Here is a 20289-nt window from a genome sequence, read left to right on the forward strand (position 1 = left end):
CTGATGTGAATATTGAGTCACAAGTGATTAGAATGGATGGCTTTGAGGTATGTAGGGAAGAGGTCTGGGGAATACTGGAAAGGGTGAAAATAGATAAGTCCCCTGGACCTGATGGCATTTATTCTAGGATCCTCTGGGAAGCTAGGGAGGAGATAGCGGAGCCATTGGCCTTGATTTTTATGTCGTCGTTGTCTACAGGAATAGTGCGAGAAGACTGGAGGATAGCAAATGTGGTCCCCTTGTTCAAGAAGGGAAGTAGGGATAGCCCTAGTAACTATAGGCCAGTGAGTCTCACTTCTGTTGTGGGCAAAGTCTTAGAGAGAATTGTAAGGGATAGGATTTATGAACATCTGGATAGGAATAATGTGATCAAGGATAGTCAGCATGGTTTTGTGAAGGGCAGGTCGTGCCTCACAAATCTTATTGAATTCTTTGAGAAGGTGACCAAGGAAGTGGACGAGGGTAAAGCAGTAGATGTAGTGTATATGAATTTTAGCAAGGCGTTCGATAAGGTACCCCATGGTAGGCTACTGCAAAAATTACGGAGGTATGGCATTGAGGGTGCATTAGAGGTGTGGTTAGGAAGTGGCTGGCTGGAAGGAGACAGAGGGTAGTAGTTGATGGTGTAGGTACATCTTGGAGTGCAGTTACTAGCAGTGTTCCACAAGGATCTGTTTTGGGACCATTGCTGTTTGTCATTTTTATAAATGACCTGGAGGAGGGGCTTGAAGGCTGGGTGAGCAAGTTTGCGGATGATACGAAAGTCGGTGGAGTTGTGGACAGCGAAGAAGGATGTGGCAGGTTACAGCAGGATATAGATAAGCTGCAGAGCTGGGCAGAAAGGTGGAAAATGGAGTTCAATGTAGCTAAGTGTGAAGTCATTCACTTTGGTAAGAATAACAAGAAGATGGATTACTGGGCTAATGGTAGGCTACTTGGTAGTGTGGATGAGCAGAGGGATCTTGGTGTCCATGTACACAGATCTCTGAAAGTTGCCACCCAGGTAAATAGTGCTGTGAAGAAGGCATATGGCGTACTGGGCTTTATTGGTAGAGGAATTGAGTTCCGGAGTCCTGAGGTCATGTTGCAGTTGTATAAGACTCTGGTGCGGCGTCACCTGGAGTTTTGGTCGCCATACTATAGGAAGGATGTGGAGGCATTGGAACGGGTGCAGAGGAGGTTTACCAGGATGTTGCCTGGCATGGTAGGAAGATCGTATGAGGAAAGGCTGAGGCACTTGGGGCTGTTCTCATTGGAGAAAAGAAGGTTTAGGGGAGATTTGATAGAGGTGTACAAGATGATTAGGGGTTTAGATAGGGTTGACAGTGAGAACCTTTTTCCGCTAATGGAATAAGCTGTTACTAGGGGACACAGCTTTAAATTAAGGGGAGGTTGGTATAGGACAGATGTTAGGGGTAGATTCTTTACTCAGCGGGATGTGAGTTCATGGAATGCCCTGCCAGTATCATTGGTGGACTCTCCCTCTTTATGGTCATTTAAGCGGGCATTGGATAAGCATATGGAGGTTATTGGGCTAGTGTAGGTTAGGTAGGCTTCAGTCGGCGCAACATCGAGGGCCGAAGGGCCTGTACTGCGCTGTATTTTTCTATGTTCTATGTTCTATGATTGTAATTGTTGGAGAGCAATTATTTCAGCTCCAAGACATCTCTGCAGAAGTTCCTCAGGGTAGTGTTCTAGGTACAACCATCTTCACCTGCTTCATCAGTGACCTTCCCTCCATCTTAAGGTCAGAAGTGGGGATGTTCACCAATGTTTAGCACAATTCACAACTTCTCAGATACTGAAATAGTCCACATTCAAATGCAACAAGACCTGGGCAATATCCAGGCAAGTAACATTCATGCCACACAAATGCCAGGCAATGGCCATCTCCAATAAGTACCAGCACCCCTTGACATTCAATGGTGTTACCATCACTGAATCCTCCCTATCAACATCCTGAGCGTTTTTAACAATCAGAAACTCAAAGATTTACCAGTGGCTTCAATAGAAGGTCAGGGCCAGGAATACTGCAGTCTATCACTTATAAGGCACAAGATCATCAACTTAAAACCTGACATCTATAAGACACTATTGGTCATTAGCACCAGCACCATTGTATTCAACAATCTGTAAACTCAGGCCCACTAAATCCTCCACTTGACCATCACCATCCAATCAGGAGTTCGACCCTAGTTAAATGAAGTGTGCAAGACGGCATGCCAGGAGCGGCACTTGGTGCATGTGAAAATGAAGTTTCAATCTGCTGGAGATATAACGCAGGAATAATGCAGGCCATGCAGGAGAAATAGCAAATGATAGACAGGGCTATCTGATCCCACAACCACTACATTTTACAGTCCTGCCACATCCAGTCATGAATAATGGTGGACAATTGAAAATTACACAAAAATTAAAATGAGAACTGCCCACAAATATCCTCATCCTCATTGTGAGGGAGTCCTGCAAATCAATGCAAAAGATAAGGCTAAAGCATTTGCAACAATCTTAAGTCTAGTTGTTAAGTGGATCAACCAACTCAACCTCCCCCTGAAGCAGCTGAATGCACTGGATAGCTCAAACACTATGGTTCCTGACTGCAGTAGTACTGATGACTTATACTCCAGAACTAGCTGTGGCCCTAGCCAAGCTTTTCTGGTACAGTTATAAAACAGGTATCTAACACTGCTTGGGAAGATTAAGGCTCTCTCAGGGAGTGTTCTAATGCTGAGCACTACTCCTTCAAACAGAAGAGAAGAATAATCCTTTGATCTTTGGACAACTAAACCCCAAACTTTCATGCCACTTGTCCAATAATGGAAGCACGAGCTGTCACCTTTCATCTATGTGCATCCAAGCTTCATGGCACATCAGCTGCTGTACCTAACAGGTCTTTTACTTTCCTGCTCACTCCTTCCCCTCAGAGAGTCACTTTGCTTGTTGCTGTCATGGCAGCCACATTGTTCTAATGATTCCATAATACTCAATCTATCTGCAAAGGAGGCCGGAGACTCTTTTCCTGCATTGGCCTCTGGTGGACCTCACAGCTACTGGACTGCACTACAGTCTTCACCCAGAATTCCTCAATCAGACAGAAGGGTCTTCTGATGCCATTGGTGAAGAAGAATGCCTCCTGTCACTCTTAGCAGTCCTGGAGGAGAAGCGACATAGAAGGATTGCTGAATTATGAGCTGATCCTTTGTCAGTCATGAGCCAGTTTCAGATGGACATTCCCTCCTTAAGGCCAAGCACAGATTAGGATATACAAAACAGAGTCTAGAGATCTGGCTGATGATCTTGGGTTCAGAAGAATACAAGAAGGCTGAGCCTGGAGATTTGGGCAGAAATTGGATTCCTGTCAGATTATACAGTGTTGAAGCTGCTGGCTTGTAATCATTGCATGCATGTTCAGATGCTACTTTAAGAGATGCCCATTCTACTAATAGTGGAATCAACAATTTCTGCCTGTCTCTTTTTACAAAATTGGCTGGCCACTGCCCCTCCACCATAGCTTTTGATCGACCTGCAAATACTCATATTCAGTTAATCATTGCGAGCAGATGTGACATGCACTTTCTGCTCTCCTGATCTTCTGTTTTGCTCTCCACTGATGGGAATGCCGAATGTTCTCAATATTTTCTGTTTACACATTGGTAAGAAGTTTGTCACCAAACTCTGAAGCTGTAGACCATATTATATACTATTATGTAGCTATGTATAACTGGAAAAGTTAACTTGTGATGATCATCATTTTTGCATCATTGGACAAAGTGGTTCAACCCATTATTCTTTTCTTACATTAGCTCGAGACGGTGGAGGAAGAGCAGCAGGAAGCAGAACGTGAACGCTATCGTCCATCTGGGAACACAGGTTGCCCAGAAATAACAGAGCAGTCAAACGATAAACCTGTTAATGAAGATAATAAAACCGATGGTGAGAAGCCTCTATGCTCAGTTGAAGAGGAAGGCATGGAGGATGAAGAACAAAAAACAGAAGTCAAAACAATGCAGCCCTGCTTGCCAGCCATGTGCACTGAAAAATGCATTTGTTGTAATGCACTTAAAACAACCTTCTTGGGAAAGCTCTTCCTTTCACTGAGGACACTGATGTTCAAAGTGGTGAATAATCGTGTGTTTGATGGCAGTGTACTGTTTGTCATACTTTTGAGTACAATGACACTGGTAAGTTCTAATAGATTGAAAGAAAATCTATTGTTGGCCTCAACATTTATAGACAAGTGGTCACAAACCAGTGTAGCGTTGGAGTTAACCCTGGTTTCGATCTGGTCCTACTTTAAAATTGAATGTTTTGGCAGCCAGGGCTTTTTTTTTGTTTTCTTTGTCATCAGACCAAATGCGTATTCAAAAATATGATTGTTCAAATATATATTATGTATATAAACTCAGAACTCTTGGCATCAAATTTAGCTTCAACTCCCATGTCACAATTAATATTCTTGCATGATTCCACTGACTTTGCATATGTTTGGCCTCCATAGAATTTAGTTTGTTTTGGAATTAATAATCTAACACTAGGCCAAAGGCAGGTTAGTAACTTAGAAACTGTTCCTTGACATGTGTTGAGAATTTAATGCTCTTCTCAATTCATAGAGTGGTTAGAGTGTAGTCGAAGCCCTATTGATGGCAGACCAATTAAATACATATTTTGTTCTATCTTCACAAAGGAGAACACAAAAAAGGTCACAAAAATTATGGGGGATGCCTAGTCTACTGAGAAGAAGGAAGTGAAGGAAATCAGTATTAGTAGGGAAATGATGTTGGGGAAATTGATGGGAATAAAACCTGACAAATCCCCACTGCCCAATAATCTACATCCCAGATTACTTAAGGAAGTGGTCCTAGAGGTAGTGGATGAATTGATGGTCACCTTTCAAGATTCCATAGATGCTGGAAAAGTGCCTATGGATTGGAGGATACCTAATATAACTTCACTACTTAAAAATGGAGGTAGAGAGAAAACAGTTAGCTTGACATTGACAGTTGGATAATGGTTTATTTCTTTTAAAAGTTTTAACATTGCACACTTGGAAAACAATGCCGGATCGGACAGGTTAGCATTGGTTTACAAAAGGAAAATCATGGTTGACAAATCCCCTGGAATTTTTTGAGGATGATAACTAGTGGAGTTGATTGGGGAGAATCAATGGATATGGTTTCCTTGGACTTTTAGAAGGGTTTTTGATAAGGTCCCACATAAGGAATTCGTATGTAAAATTAAATTACATGGGCTATGGGGTAGCGCCCATGAGTAACTTAACAATACATCCGTTCCATTCCAAATATCATATTCATGCTCATTGTCCAGAAGTATACACAAATAATTGTTCTTTGAATCAGAGATTCATAGAGTCTTACAGAACAGAAACTGAAATTTGGTCCAACTCCACGTCAAACACATTTCCCAAACTAAACCCATCCCATTCGTATGTGTGAACCACCCTCTGTGTGAAAAACTTGCCATTTAGGTCCCTTTTAAATTTTTTTGCACTCACGTTAAAAATATGCCTTCCAGTTCATGAGGTACCAGAATGCAGCTTTGTTCATTAAATCATATCCAATTCTTGTGTCTTTAGCAGAGGTGTGGATCAACTAAAAAGGAAAGTATAAAAATTAAAGAGCATTATATATATATAGCAATGAAAATTTTATAAGGTAAAAAAAATGACAGTAATCTCAACAATTATGGAGAGAAGAACGGAAGAGATGATAGGATTAGATGGAAGACACTGTGGTATAATCATCATATTTTCACCTCATAAAGTCAACCTATGGTCCTTTCAATTCTTGCAAGATATCCCCTCACCCTCTCCAATGTCCACGAACATGCTGTTTCCTCTCAAATCTGTGTCTGTCATTCCCAGAACTCCACGCCTGAAGCACTGCCACAGTATTGAAATGGCTCTCACCAAATCACAGACAAAATCCTATGTGACTGTGAATACAGTAAACTATCCTTCCTTGTCCTTCTCAATCTTTAACATGGTTGACTACACCACCTTCTTGAAACTTTCCATTCATGCAGCTAGGCGAATGCATCTATCTAACTCCATTCTTTTTTCATCTAATCATAACTCAATTATTAGTTGCATTATCTTCTCTTCTTACACCTGTATATTACCTCGTATGAAGCCCAAAGATACACCCTTTGCTTCCTCCTTTTACTCATCTGCCCCTCAGTGACATCATTAGTTTTCACATTTATGATAGCTGAAAATGTGTTGCTGGTTAAAGCACAGCAGGTCAGGCAGCATCCAAGGAACAGGACATTCAACGTTTTGGGCCAGAGCCCTTCATCCTGGAGAGTGTTCCAGGCAGGCTAAGATAAGGAGGTCAAGGTGAGGGTGATAGGCTGGGTTGGGTGGGGGCGGAGAGGTCAGGAAGAAGATTGCAGGTTAGGAGGGCGGTGCTGAGTTCGAGGGAATCGACTGAGACAAGGTGAGGGGAGGGGAAATGAGGAAACTGGAGAAATCTGAGTTCATCCCTTGTGGTCGGAGGATTCCCAGGCGGAAGATGAGGCGCTCTTCCTCCAACCGTTGTGTTGTTATGTTCTGGCGATGGAGGAGTCCAAGGACCTGCATGTCCTCGGTGGAGTGGGAGGGAGAGTTAAAGTGTTGAGCCATGGGGTGGTTGGGTTGGTTGGTCCGGGTGTCCCAGAGGTGTTCCCTGAAGCATTCTGCAAGTAGGCGGCCTGTCTCCCCAATATAGAGGAGGCCACATCGGGTGCAGCGGATGCAATAGATGATGTGTGTGGAGGTGCAGATGAATTTGTGGCGGATATGGAAGGATCCCTTGGGGCCTTGGAGAGAAGTAAGGGAGGAGGTGTGGGCGCAAGTTTTACATTTCCTGCGGTTGCAAGGGAAGGTGCCGGGAGTGGAGGTTGGGTTGGTGGGGGGTGTGGACCTGATGTGGGAGTCGCGAAGGGAGTGGTCTTTGCGGAACGCTGATAGGGGAGGTGAGGGAAATATATCCCTGGTGGTGGGGTCCGTTTGGAGGTGGCAGAAATGACGGCGGATGATACGCTGTATACGGAGGTTGGTGGGGTGGTAGGTGAGAACCAGTGGAGTTCTGTCTTGGTGGCGGTTGGAGGGGCGGGGCTCAAGGGTGGAGGAGCGGGAAGTGGAGGAGATGCGGTGGAGGGCATCGTCGATCACGTCTGGGGGGAATCTGCGGTCCTTGAAGAAGGAGGCCATTTGGGCTGTACGGTACTGGAACTGGTCCTCCTGGGAGCAGATGCGGCGGAGACTAAGGAATTGGGAATATGGGATGGCGTTTTTACAGGGGGCAGGGTGGGAGGAGGTGTAGTCCAGGTAGCTGTGGGAGTCAGTCGGTTTATAGTAGATGTCTGTGTTGAGTCGGTCGCCCGAGATAGAAATGGAAAGGTCTAGGAAGGGGAGGGAGGAGTCTGAGACAGTCCAGGTGAATTTGAGGACGGGATGGAAGGTGTTGGTAAAGTTGATGAACTGTTCAACCTCCTCGTGGGAGCACAAGGCAGCACCGATACAGTCATCGATGTAGCGGAGGAAAAGGTGGGGGGTGGTGCCAGTGTAGTTGCGGAAGATGGACTGTTCCACATATCCTACGAAGAGACAGGCATAGCTGGGGCCCATGCGGGTGCCCATGGCAACTCCTTTAGTTTGGAGGAAGTGGGAGGATTGGAAAGAGAAGTTATTCAGGATGAGGACCAGTTCAGTAAGTCGAAGGAGGTTGGAGAGTGTGCCAGGCAGGCTAAGATAAAAGGTAGGGAGGAGGGACTTGGGGGAGGGGCGATGGAGATGTGATAGGTGGAAGGAGGTCAAGGTAAGGGTGATAGGCCGGGGTGGGGTGGGGGCGGAGAGGTCAGGAAGAAGATTGCAGGTTAGGAGGGCGATGCTGAGTTCGAGGTAATCGACTGAGATAAGGTGAGGGGAGGGGAAATGAGGAAACTGGAGAAATCTGAGTTCATCCCTTGTGGTTGGAGGGTTCCCAGGTGGAAGATGAGGCGGATTTGGATGAAGGGCTCTGGCCCGAAACATCAAATTTCCTGTTCCTTGGATGCTGCCTGACCTGCTGTGCTTTAACCAGCAACACATTTTCAGCTCTGATCTCCAGCATCTGCAGACCTCACTTTTTACTCGAAGACTTCACATATATGATACCCAAGTTTACCTCACCACCATTTCTCTCATTCCTGAATGGTTCTGAATTGTCACACAGCTTGTCCAACTAAAGTTTTTAAAAGCTGCTGCTATTTGTTTTTTGGAATTCCATACACTTTGTTCCCTAGCCACCACTTTATCAGCTCCCTGAAAATGGTCTGAGGCTGAGCCAGATTACTTGCAACTTTAATGCCATATTCAACCCTGCGATGAGTTCTCAATCACAAATCTGCACCATCACCAATGCTGTTCATTTCCACCTCTATAACAACAACTCTTAACTTGCACCGATCCTTTTCATCCAATGCACATGGCTATACATTGGCTCCAAGTTAAGAAAATTATTGTATTCAAAATGTTCATGCTGTTTCATAATCCCTCCATGATATTACCCCTCAGCCACATCTCCGTAAATTTCATGATACACAGAACCTTCTGTGCTATCTGCATTGCACCAGTGCTAGCTGCTTGAACAGCCTTGACTATAATCAGGTGGTGGCATTTCCTTAGCTGTCAAAGCACTAATTTTAGACATCTACAGTTTTCTTTCCTCATTTAGGACAGTCCTTAAAACTGAACACCTTTTCCAAACTTTTATTTGTTTGCTTTACTATTCCCTTACATGGCTTAGTTCAAATTAAATTGAATAAGGTTCCTGCAAAGCACCTGGGGACGTTTTACCACTGTAACAATGCTGTATATAAGTTGCTGTAATCACTAGCCATTAGTTTCAGATTCTATGTAATTCAATATCATTCAAGCTGGCATGATTAGGTAGTAGGAGTATGCATAAGAGGGAAATCAGGAGGACAAAAATGGGATATAAGATAGCTTTGACAAATAGTGTTAAGGAGAATCCAAAGGGATTATATAAATACATTAAAGTCAAAAGGATAACTAGGGAGAGATAGGGCTCCTTAAAGATTAGCAAGGCCCCTATATATGGAGCCACAGGAGAGGGGAGAGATACCAAACAAGTATTTTGCATCAGTGTTTACTGGGGAGAAGGATATAGAAGATATAGAACGTGGGGAAATAATTAGTAACATCTTGAAAAATGTCCATATTATGGAGGAGGAGATGTTGGACATTTTAACATGCAAAGAAGTGGATGAATCCCAGGACCTGATCAGGCGTACCCGAGAACTCTGTGGAAAGCTAGGGAAGTGATTGCTGGGCCTGTTGCTGAGATATTTGTATCATTGATAGCCACAGGTGAGGTGTTGGAAGACTGGAGGTTAGCTAACGTGGTGCCACTGTTTAAGGAGGGTGGTAAGGACAAGCCAAGGAACAATAAACTGCTGGGGATCCTGAGGGGCATGTGTTTGGAAAAAGTGAGGACTGCAGATGCTAGAGATCAGTGTCAAAAAGTATGGCACGAACTGAATAGGGATAGTCACCATGGCTTTGTGCAGGGAAAATCATGTCTCATGAACTTGAGTGATTTTTTTAAAGAGGTAAGCAAGCTATTTGATGAGGGCAAAGCAGTGGACATGATTTTTATGGACTTCAGTAAGCCATTCGACAAAATTCCTCATGACAGACTGGTTAGCAAGGTTAGATCACATGGAATAAAGGGAGAATTAGTCATGTGGATACAGACTGGTTGGAAGGTAGAAGACAGAGGGTGGTGGTGGAGGGTTGCCGTTTAGACTGGAGGCCTGTCACCAGTGGTGTAGCACAAGGATCGGTGCTGGGTTCACTGCTTTTCATCGTTTATATAAATGATTTGGATATGAATATAGGAGGTATAATAAGTAAGTTTGCACATGACACAAAAATTGGAGGTGGACAATGAAGAAGGTTATCTCAGAGTACAACAGGATCTTGATCAGATGAGCCAATGGACCGAGGAGTGGCAGATGGAGTTTATATAAATGTGAGGGGCTGTATTTTAGGCAGACAATTCAGGGCAGGACTTATACACTTAATGGTCAGGTCTTGGGGAGTGTTGCTGAGCAAAGAGACCTTGGAGTGCAGGTTCATAGTTCCTTGAAAGTGGAGTTGCAGTTAGATAGGATTGCGAAGAAGACATTTGGTATGCTTGTCTTTATTGGTCAGTGGATTGCGTATAGGAGTTGGGAGATCATGTTGCGGCTGTACAGGATATTGATTAGGCCACATTTGGAATATTGTGTGCAATTCTGGTCTCTCTGCTATAGTTTGGATGTTATGAAACTTGAAAGGGTTCAGAAAAGATTTGCAAGGATGTTGCCAGGGTTGGAGAAATTGAGATATAGGAAGAGGCTGAATAGGCTGGGGCTATTTTCCCTGGAGTGTAAAAGGCTGAGAGGTGACCTTATAGAAGTTTATACAATTATGAGGGGCATGGATATGGTAAATAGACAAGGTCTTTTCCCAAGGGTGGGGCGTCCAAAACTAGAGGGCATAGCTTTACGGTGAGAGGGGAAAGATTTAAAAGAGACCTAAGCAGCAACTTTTTCATGCAGAAGGTGTGCGTGTATGGAATGGGCCACCAGAGGAAGTGGTGCAGGCTGGTACAATTACCACATTTAAAAGGCATCTGAACGGGTATATGAATAGGAAGGGTTTAGAGGGACATGGGCCAAGTGCTGGCAAATGGGACTAGATTTATCTAGGATATCTGGTCAGCATGGACGGGTTGGACTGAAAGGTCTGTTTCTATACTGTATATCTCTGTGATTCTATGCTCTGTATCTCACTAAAGACAAATATAAATTACATTTGTTAAAATAATCAAAGCAGGAGTTTCATACAGAATTGTTGAAGGATTTGTGAAATAATTTATTGCACACAGTAATTTCAATTCCTTAGCCACAAGGAATATTAAGCAACAGATTAATCAGGAGTGTCTTCACAATATGTAACATAATTCCATATTTATTGTTTCTACATCAATCAATATTTTGACCTTATTCAAAATGCCTCAGATTGAGTCTAACATATCCTCCATTGCTCAAACTTTTTCAAGAAGTCTGACTTCTTTCTTCATTTTAAATACTACTTTAATCCTGAATAACAATTCAGCTTTTATTCTCCTGCCCAACTCCTGCTAATCCTTGTCTCCAATTGTTATACTCTGGGAGGTTCTTCAAGTACTTTTCACATGACTGAACAAATATGTTTGTTATCTTACAAAAGATACTTCTGCTGTTTCAAGCCTGTAACCACAAAACCATAAAACATATAAACAGAAGTAAGCCAGAAGAATAGCCTTCGAGTCTGCTCTGTCATTCAATAGCATCATGGCAAATCTGATCATCCTCGACTCTATGTTCCTACCTTTTCCTCTTGACCCTTGATTCCCTTACTGAAAACCTGTCTACGTCAAATTTCAATATGCTCAGTGGCCCAGCCTCAACAGTTATGTGTGGTAAAGAACTCCACAGGTTCACTATCGTCTTAGAAAAGAAACTCCTCTTCACCACTGCCTTAGAGAGATGACTCTTACTCTTGAGGTTATGCCCTCACAAGGGGAAGCAACATTTCTGCATTGACCTGACATTTTGCCACAATATATGTTTTGCAATTAACCTTTCTTTGGCACCATCATTTCAGAGCTCCAACAGAAAGTAGTTAATTAGCTTTTTAATCCTGTCCTTGTGATGATGTTGCTGTAACTTGCCAAAAGGAGCTGAAATGTTCCTCTTTTTATTATTCATTCATGAGATGTGGGTGCCCTGGCCAGGCCAGCATTCATTATCCATCATTAATTGCCTAGAGGACAGTTAAGTGTCAACCTCATTGCTGTAGATCGAGAATCACATGTCAGCCAGACCAGGTAAAGGTGGCAGTTTCCTTTCTTGAAAGATATTAGTGAATCAGATGGATTTTTCTGACATTCAACATGGCCATCATTCATCTTCTAATTCCAGACATTTATTGAATGCAAGTTCTACCATCTGCTACAGAACATTAGCAAGGTTTCCAGAATAATCTAGCAAAATACCACTGGACCATCACCGAACCTTTACACTAAAGCACAGTTTAGACCAGGAGCTCTAAATACTATTTAGTGCCAGCTTTGATCAGATGTTAGTGTGGCTGCATTGAGACAAAAGCTTGTCTGTATATGAACCATTGCAGAGATTTGAGCTTAAACGTATATGTTCACACTTGAGTTAACACAAGAGAACTGGAAGACTGCATTATCAGAATTTCCATCTATCAGATGAATCTTTAAATCAAAGCCCCATTAACCATCACTGAGATGTAAACAGTAACACTATTTCAGAATAGTTTGTGGAACCTTGCTATCTACAAATTGCATGTCACACTCTTACATTACGATAAGGACTTCATTGGCTGTGAAGTGACTTGATGTATCTTGAGGTCACAAAATGCACTAAAGTGAAATGTAAGTCTGTCTTTTTTTCAATGTTAGACATTTGCTCATCTTACCTTGTGACCACTTTCTCGTGAAGAATTTTGTTGGGTACTACTTTGGACATGCGGCATGTTATGTCACTATTTTATTCAGAACTCAGAAATTCTAAACCACTAAAATGTGAAAGGATTTCAGAGAGTAGATAGAAAATATTACCTCGGGGTGGGGGGTGGGGGTGAAATCAAGAATAATTGGATATAATGTTAAAATTGGAACTGAATTAATTTAAAATATAACCCAGAAATACTTCTTGATGGAAGGATGGTAGAAATCTGGTAAATTTTTTTTCCCTCAGAAGGTCGTGAATGCTAATTGCTGCTTTCAATAATGAAATCAATCATTTTTGATATAGAGTTAAGGCAGGTAAATGAGGTTAAGACACAGATCTGGGATAATCTCATATGTAGGGGCATAGAAAACAAAAGCAAGATGAGGTATTTCAGCCCATCAAGCCTGCTCCATCATTCAATATTACCGTGGTTGATTCTCTACCTCAATGCCATACTGCCTCCCCCATCCCATATCCCATAACACCTTTCTCTTCAAGAAATAAACCAATATCTGCTTCTTAAATATTCAGTTAGTTGACCTCAATCACCTTATATAGTACAGGATTCCACAAGATCGCAAACCCCTGTGTGAAGAAATTTATTGAAAAGGCAGACAGATAAAGATAAACTATTTCCATTTTTTGGGGATTATACAACTAAGGGGTATAGTCTGAGAATTCGGGCCAGACCATTCCAGAGAGATGTTAGGAAGCACTTCTACACACAGAAAGTGGTTAATGTTTAGAACTCTTCCACAAATGACAGTGGGTGCTGGATCAGTTGTTAATTTTAAGTCTGAGATAGATCATTTTTGTTTTGCAACTGTGTTAGTGAAAAGGGCCAAAGGTAGGTAAATGGAGTTAGGCTACAGATTAGCAGTTGAATGGTGGAATGGGCTCGAGGGAATGAAGGCTTGCTTCTGTTCCTCTCTTCCTCAGTTCTAAATGGTTGACACTGTATTCCAAGACCATGGACTCTTAAAACAAAAAACAATACAGCACAGGAACATGCCCTTTGGCCCGCCAAGCCTGCACAACCACATTTTGTTCTTCCATGCTAAAACAGTCTTCAATTACAGGACCCACATCCCTCTATTCCCTTCCTATTCATGTATTCATCCAGGTGCTTCTTGTGTCTGCTTCCACCACCTCGTCTGGCAATGCGTTTCAAGCACACACCATCCTTTGTGTGAAAAACGTGCCTCACATACCTCTTTTAAGCTTTCCCCCTCACATCTTGAGCCTGTGTCCCCTAGTAACTGACTCTGCCAATCTGGGAAAATGCCTCACACTTTCCACTCTATCCATGCCATTCACAATCTTATAAATTTCTATTAGGTCTCCCTCCAGTGAAAACAAACCCAGCCTATCCAAACTTTCTTCATAGCTAAAATCCCCCATATCAGGCAACATCCTGGTAAAATCTTTTCTGTCAAGAGTGTGGTGCTAGAAAAGCACAGCAGGTCAAGCAGCATCTGAAGAGCAGGAAAATCGACTTTTCGGGCATAAGCCCTTCTTTCCTACTTTCCTTACATAGTTCAAGGGAAACATCATCTCTGCTTCCAGTAGGTCCACCCTGTCATTCTATACATTTCATTGAGATCCCCTGTCATTTTTCTGAAATCCAGTAAATAAAGGCCTAGTCAACCCAATGTCACTTTAGCCAACAAACCCGCCATTCTGAGAACACATCTGCTGAACCTTTCATAGAACATAGAACATAGAAAAGTACAGCACAGTACAGGCCCTTAGGCCCATGATGTTGTGCCGAGACTTAATCCTAATGTAAAATATAGTAACTTAACCTACGCACTCCTCAACTCACTGCTATCCATGTACATGTCCAGCAGTCACTTAAATGTCCCCAATGACTTCACTTCCACCACCTCAGCTGGCGACGCATTCCATGCATTCACAACTCTCTGTGAAAAGAACTGACCTCTGATGTCTCCTTTATATCTTCCTCCTAATATCTTCAAACTATGACTTCTCGAACCAGTCAATCCTGCTGTGGGGAAAAGTCTCTGGCTATTGACTCTATCTATTCCTCTCATTATTTTGTACACCTCAATCAGGTCTCCTCTCTTCCTCCTTCTCTCCAGGGAGAAAAGTCTGAGCTTATTCAACCTTTCTTCATAAGGCAAGCCCTCCAGTCCAGGCAGCATCCTGGTAAACCTTCTTTGCACCCTCTCCAAAGCCTCTGTATCTTTCCTCTTGTAGGGCGACCAGAACTAGACACAATATTCCAAGTGTTTCCTGAACTCCCTCTACGATGAGTATATTTTGCTACAGGGAAAGGAGACTAAAACTATACATAACACCCCAGGTGTGGTCTCACCAAAGCCCTGTACAGCTGCACTAAGATATCCTTGCCTTGAACTTAAGTCTTCTTCCAGAGGAATCTAACACACCATTTGCCATCCTAACTGCTTGCTACACATGTATACTTGCTTTCAGTGACTGGTATGCAGGACATCCAGGTCCCTTTGCACATCAACAATTTCCTATTTATCGTTATTTATACAACACTCAGCCACTCTGTTTCTCTTACTGAAGTAGACTAATTCACTCTTAGCCACGTTATATTGCACATGTACTTACCCACTCACCTTTTCTAAATCATGTTGAAACCTGTTTACGTCCTCCTCACTACTTATACTTCCTCCTATTTCTGAGTCATCAGCAAACTTGGAAATATTACATTTAATTCCCTCATCCAAGCTGTTGATATATATTGTGAATAGCTAGGGCACTAGTACTATTTACCCCATCAATCATTACCCTCCACTGCTAAAATGACCCATTTATCTCTGTGCCCTAGTTCCTATCTTCTAAACAAGTCTCAGTGCATGTCACTGTGTCATCTCCCATCTCATGTGTTAAATTTTGCACACTAACCTCTAATATGGGACTTTATCAAAAGCTTTCTCAAAATCCAAATACACCGCATCCACTGTTCTGCCTCATCTATTCCACTAGTTATGTTGTCAAACACCCCTGTAGGTTTGTCAAACATGATTTCCCTTTCATAAATGAATCCATATTGATTTTCTGTAATGTTGTTGGTATTTTCTAAGTGCCCTATTATTATATCCTTTACAAAAAGACTCCAGCATGTTCCCTACTACTGATGTAATTTGCCCTCCCTCTTTTTTTCATACAGTGGACTTACGTTTGCCATCCTCCAATTCATTTAATAGTGTCCATCATTGCCTTACTTCCCAGAGCATTTTTCATGGCACACATTTGACTTTTTTTTAACTGTGAGACAGTATCAAAAGCTAAGTGGGGGTGGGGTGGGGATTGGAGAAGGGGGTTGGGGAAGGGAGGGGGAAGAACCATATCTTGGCCACCTTGGGGGCTTTTTGACAAATTACATATCTAGGGCAACATTTACCCTCAGTTGTGGACACATCCTTCTAATTGCTATACTCATGCTGTACTAATTGATGAAAGGAAAAAATCAAAGATCCTGACTACTTTTAGATTGACAGAGTTGTATTGCTGAATGCTGCCTTATGTTTCGGAATGTTTCTTTTCTCCCTTATAGACTTTAGATGATAAATACTTACAAAAAGATGCAAAAGTCCAGCTGGCACTGCGGTACCTGGATTACTTTTATGCCTTCTTTTTCAATTTTGAAATGATTGTTAAAGTGCTAGGCCTTGGTCTTACAGACTATTTTACCAATGTCTGGACATTACTGGATTTCTTTCTTGTTGTGGTAAGTTTTTGTTTATTAATTCAGTATGTTCTTTGCAGAAATAATTTTAAAATCTTGTTTCAAGTGCTTTACATGTTGTTCATAAGAATGCAATTTGATTTTGTTCTCAGGCTTGCGATAATGAGATAGCATCTGTACATCATTTCACAACATGAAGCATGGTTGTTTATTCAGAAGACATTAGTGTTCAAAGAACAATGTGTTTTTTTAACAAATGTAAGCTGGATGGGAATTGCCTGGAGTAACAGCTCCACACAAAACACCTGATTCACATCTGTGGGTTGGCTGTCTAGTGGCAATAGTAAATTGTCACATTGAAGCCAGATGCCTAACACAGAATAAACAGATCTGTCAAGACCAGACAAATTATTTTGATTAGAAACATCCTTCACAAGATTTTGTTTTCCTTCACTTCATGTAGTTTGAATCCTCTTCTTATTAGAACTATCTCTTTGACTTCTCAAAATTCTCCAATGCCATGCATTATTTCCTGACTTTTTCCCTCTAGAATACACAGGGATACTGATAAGGTAAATTATCCACACTGTCTCTTTGTCTCTGAAGAGGAAACTCTTTGAATTCGTTTGTGCTGCCCCCCAATGGACAAGGAAAGATCAAACACTCACTACAGGTACATTGAAATCACAGCAGTAATCTAGAAGATTATCCTCTTCTTACAGAGTACTGATGTGCACCAGTCACTGTGTTGCACATTGCTACCAAAATCTATCTCACATATCATGAAGTTCATACATTAAAATTAATAATTAGGAGGCACAAATAATATAATAGTGTGCAGGAGTAAGATTGGCACGGACACTCCAATGTTAAAAAGAGGAGAACAGAAGGAGCTGGAGTTCCTACACTTCACTGCCATCCAATTTCACCTTGAGCATGTGTGTGTGTGTGTGTGTGTATGTGTGTGTGTGTGTGTGTATGTGTGTGTGTGTGTGTGAAGGTCAAGGGAGCTCAGAATCAGATTCAATTGGCAGACTCAATCTGGGCTCTCATATCACCACTTTATAATGCTGGCACCATGATGGATCCAGTCTGATATTTTTAGAAGTTTATTTTGAATGTCAAAAATGACATCCAGTAAATTGTACAACATGTGGCTTTTTGGATCAGATTGGAAACATCAGAGTTTTGCTCATCCTACCAATCATCAGGGAGTTTTACTCTGCACACTTACTGACAGATTGGAAATTAGATGGTCATTGAGTGAAGAATGAATTAGAATTGCTTTAATGACACATGTACTCACATGAGTACAATGAAATGTATGCAAGTTGCCATTTACAACACCATTTTAGGTACAAGGTACCTATGAACAGAGCTTTGATTACAGATTCTTAGGAATAAATCAGAAAGATATGAAAACATAGTAATAAAATACAAAAATAAAGGAATGAAAAGTTCAGAATTATAGTTCTTCCAACCCCAGTTGATGCTGGCACCTACCCTTGAGTCTACAAAAGGAATTTTTTAAAAAGTTAGTTACTTTAGAATAAATTGCACTCTTTCATGTTCAAAACCATCCCCTTACATTCTAGTTAGCATGAGGTTATTTACCAGCATTATCACACTCTCCAATAAAACATGCAGAACAGGAACGTTCAGCGCAACAACAGTTTATACACTGCCATGTGCCACAATGATTACAGAGATGCAGACAGACAAATCTGGCTGCACCGATGATTCTCTATGCTCCCATTCATGTAATTATTGAACATTAGGCACAACGTCTTATATCAAAGCAAGAGAGAAGGCTGTCCAAAGTGATCTTTAACAAAAATAGCAGGTTGTAGTCAGTTGTTATAGTTTTTTTGCAATTCTTTTTATTGGAAGTTATATCTGGTTTATTGATATAATGTAAACTGGTGAAATGAAATTTTCTAACAGTGAAAAACCATTTAATAAGGATGCTAGCTGAGATTTGGATTGCATTAAAGCCTACTTCTATCCAAACATGGATCAATTATTTCAGCACACATACTCCATTAAATTGAAGGTATAAAGTGACTGCAGAACAGTAACTTTTATCCAGCAGTGTCATGACTCCTCAATCATATGTTTGTTAACTCTAAATAGAGCTGTTTTCAAAGTTCTCTTTAGCTGACAACATATGAACCACCCTTCATAAATTTCAGTACATCCTACACTGTGATGCTAAATCGCGCCATGTCCTGGTCACTTGTCTCCCTGTGTTCACCACTTACTCCTGGTCTGGTATTCCCTCAAATGAAAACTTCTCATTCTTGTATTCATATACCTTCACAGCTTCATTCCTCCCTATCTCTCTAAACTGCTCCAACTCTTCAAGATCTCTGCACTCCTCCAATTCTGGCTTCTTACAAATCCATGAATTCTGTCCCCACAATTGGTGGTTGTGCATTCAACTACTTTGGCTGTAAGTTTTGGATTTGTCTTCATATATCTCTTCACTTTTCCCCTCACATAAAATATTCCTTAAAATCTAGCTCTGCTTCATAAAATATCCATGTGGTTCATCTGGTGTGAGAGAGGGGAAATATAGTGAGGCAAGTGGTGGAATTGGGACAACAGATAAAAGGAGAAGAGGAAAGCCCATGACCAGTTGAAATGATGCAGTGGCAAGAAACATTAACATGGCAAGATTCGAAGCAGCCTGGGGGACTGACACGCGGAGATGGAAAAGGACAATTTGCTAGCATATTACTTTATTAAAACAGGTGGTAATGCTATACAAAGCAGAAATTGGAGGTATTCGAAAATTCAGGCTGTTGTATAGCAATCCGAGTTGGAGTTACTCAGAGCTCCATAATGCAAATAATATTGTCATAAACTGGAACTATTTGAGGCACTGAACTTTGGCATTTTGTAAGGTGCCACATCAAAGATTATTGTGCAAAATAAAAGCTCATGGTGTATGGATATTATATTGGCATGAATAGAAGATTGGCTGGCTAACAGAAAGTAGACAGTAGGCATAAATTGGTGTTTTTCTAGTTGGCAAAATGTAACAGGTCCTGTGCCACAGGGGTCAGTGTTGAAGCCTCAACTTCTTACAATGTATATAATTGACATGGATGAAGGGAATGATGGTGTGGTAGCTGATGACACAAACACAGGTAAAATGTAAATTTTGAGTAGGATATGAAGAGGCCACAAAGCAATATTGATAAGTTATTTGAGTGGGCAAAGATTTGGAAAATGGAGTATAATGTGGGAAAATGTAAAACTGTTCATTTTGGCAGGAAGAATAAAAAAGAAACATACTATATAAATGATTAGACATTGCAGAGCACTGAGATGCAGAGGGATCTGGGTGCCATAATGCATGAACTGAAAAGATTAGAATGCAGGCACAGCAAGTAATTAGAAAACTTAATAGAATATTCTCCAATATTGCAAGGGGAATTGTAGGTAAGGTTATTCCCTCAGTTACACAGGACACTGGTGAGAGTATATCAGAGTTATTTTGTACAGTATTATTCTCCTTTTTGAGGATTTAAATACATTTGAAGAAGCTCAGATTGGATTTAATGGATTAATATCTGGATTGGGTAAGGTTTTTTTAATATGACATGTTTGGACAGGCTAGTCTTGTTTCTGCTGGTGTCTAGAAAAATAAAAGGTGATTTTATTGACTCATGTAAGATCTTGTAGGGACTTGAAAGGATGGGTGTGTTAAACAATGTTCCTTCTTGTAGAGAAGTATAGAAATGGGGTCACCATTACAAGATAAGTAGTCCTCCATTTAAAAAAGAGACAAGGGAGAAAAACTTATGTAAGAAAGATGTAAGTCTATGGACTCTTGTTTGAAAAGCAGTGAAAGCAGAAACTTTGAATATTTTTAAGTCAGTAGACACATGACACTAGGCTATAGCCCAACAGGTTTATTTGAAATCACAAGCTTCTGGAGTGTAACCCCTGCGTCAGGTACACTTCACCTGATGAAGGAGCAATACTCCAAAAGCTGGTGATTTCAAATAAACCTGTTGAACTATAAT

At 41.4% G+C, this 20289-nt stretch overlaps 1 protein-coding gene across 1 annotated transcript in view; it reads left to right on the forward strand.

Moving 5' to 3' along the window:
• The window catches only part of LOC132833419 (sodium channel protein 60E-like), a 175939-nt gene that overhangs the window by 74724 nt on the left and 80926 nt on the right, over nucleotides 1–20289 (forward strand). Inside the window, exons 15-16 of the mRNA XM_060852087.1 lie at nucleotides 3804–4181; nucleotides 16124–16301. Coding sequence (XP_060708070.1) covers nucleotides 3804–4181; nucleotides 16124–16301 — 556 coding nt within the window. The remainder of the gene's footprint in view (nucleotides 1–3803; nucleotides 4182–16123; nucleotides 16302–20289) is intronic.

The sequence above is a fragment of the Hemiscyllium ocellatum genome, chromosome 1, assembly GCF_020745735.1.
Source record: "Hemiscyllium ocellatum isolate sHemOce1 chromosome 1, sHemOce1.pat.X.cur, whole genome shotgun sequence".
Lineage (NCBI taxonomy): Eukaryota > Metazoa > Chordata > Chondrichthyes > Orectolobiformes > Hemiscylliidae > Hemiscyllium > Hemiscyllium ocellatum.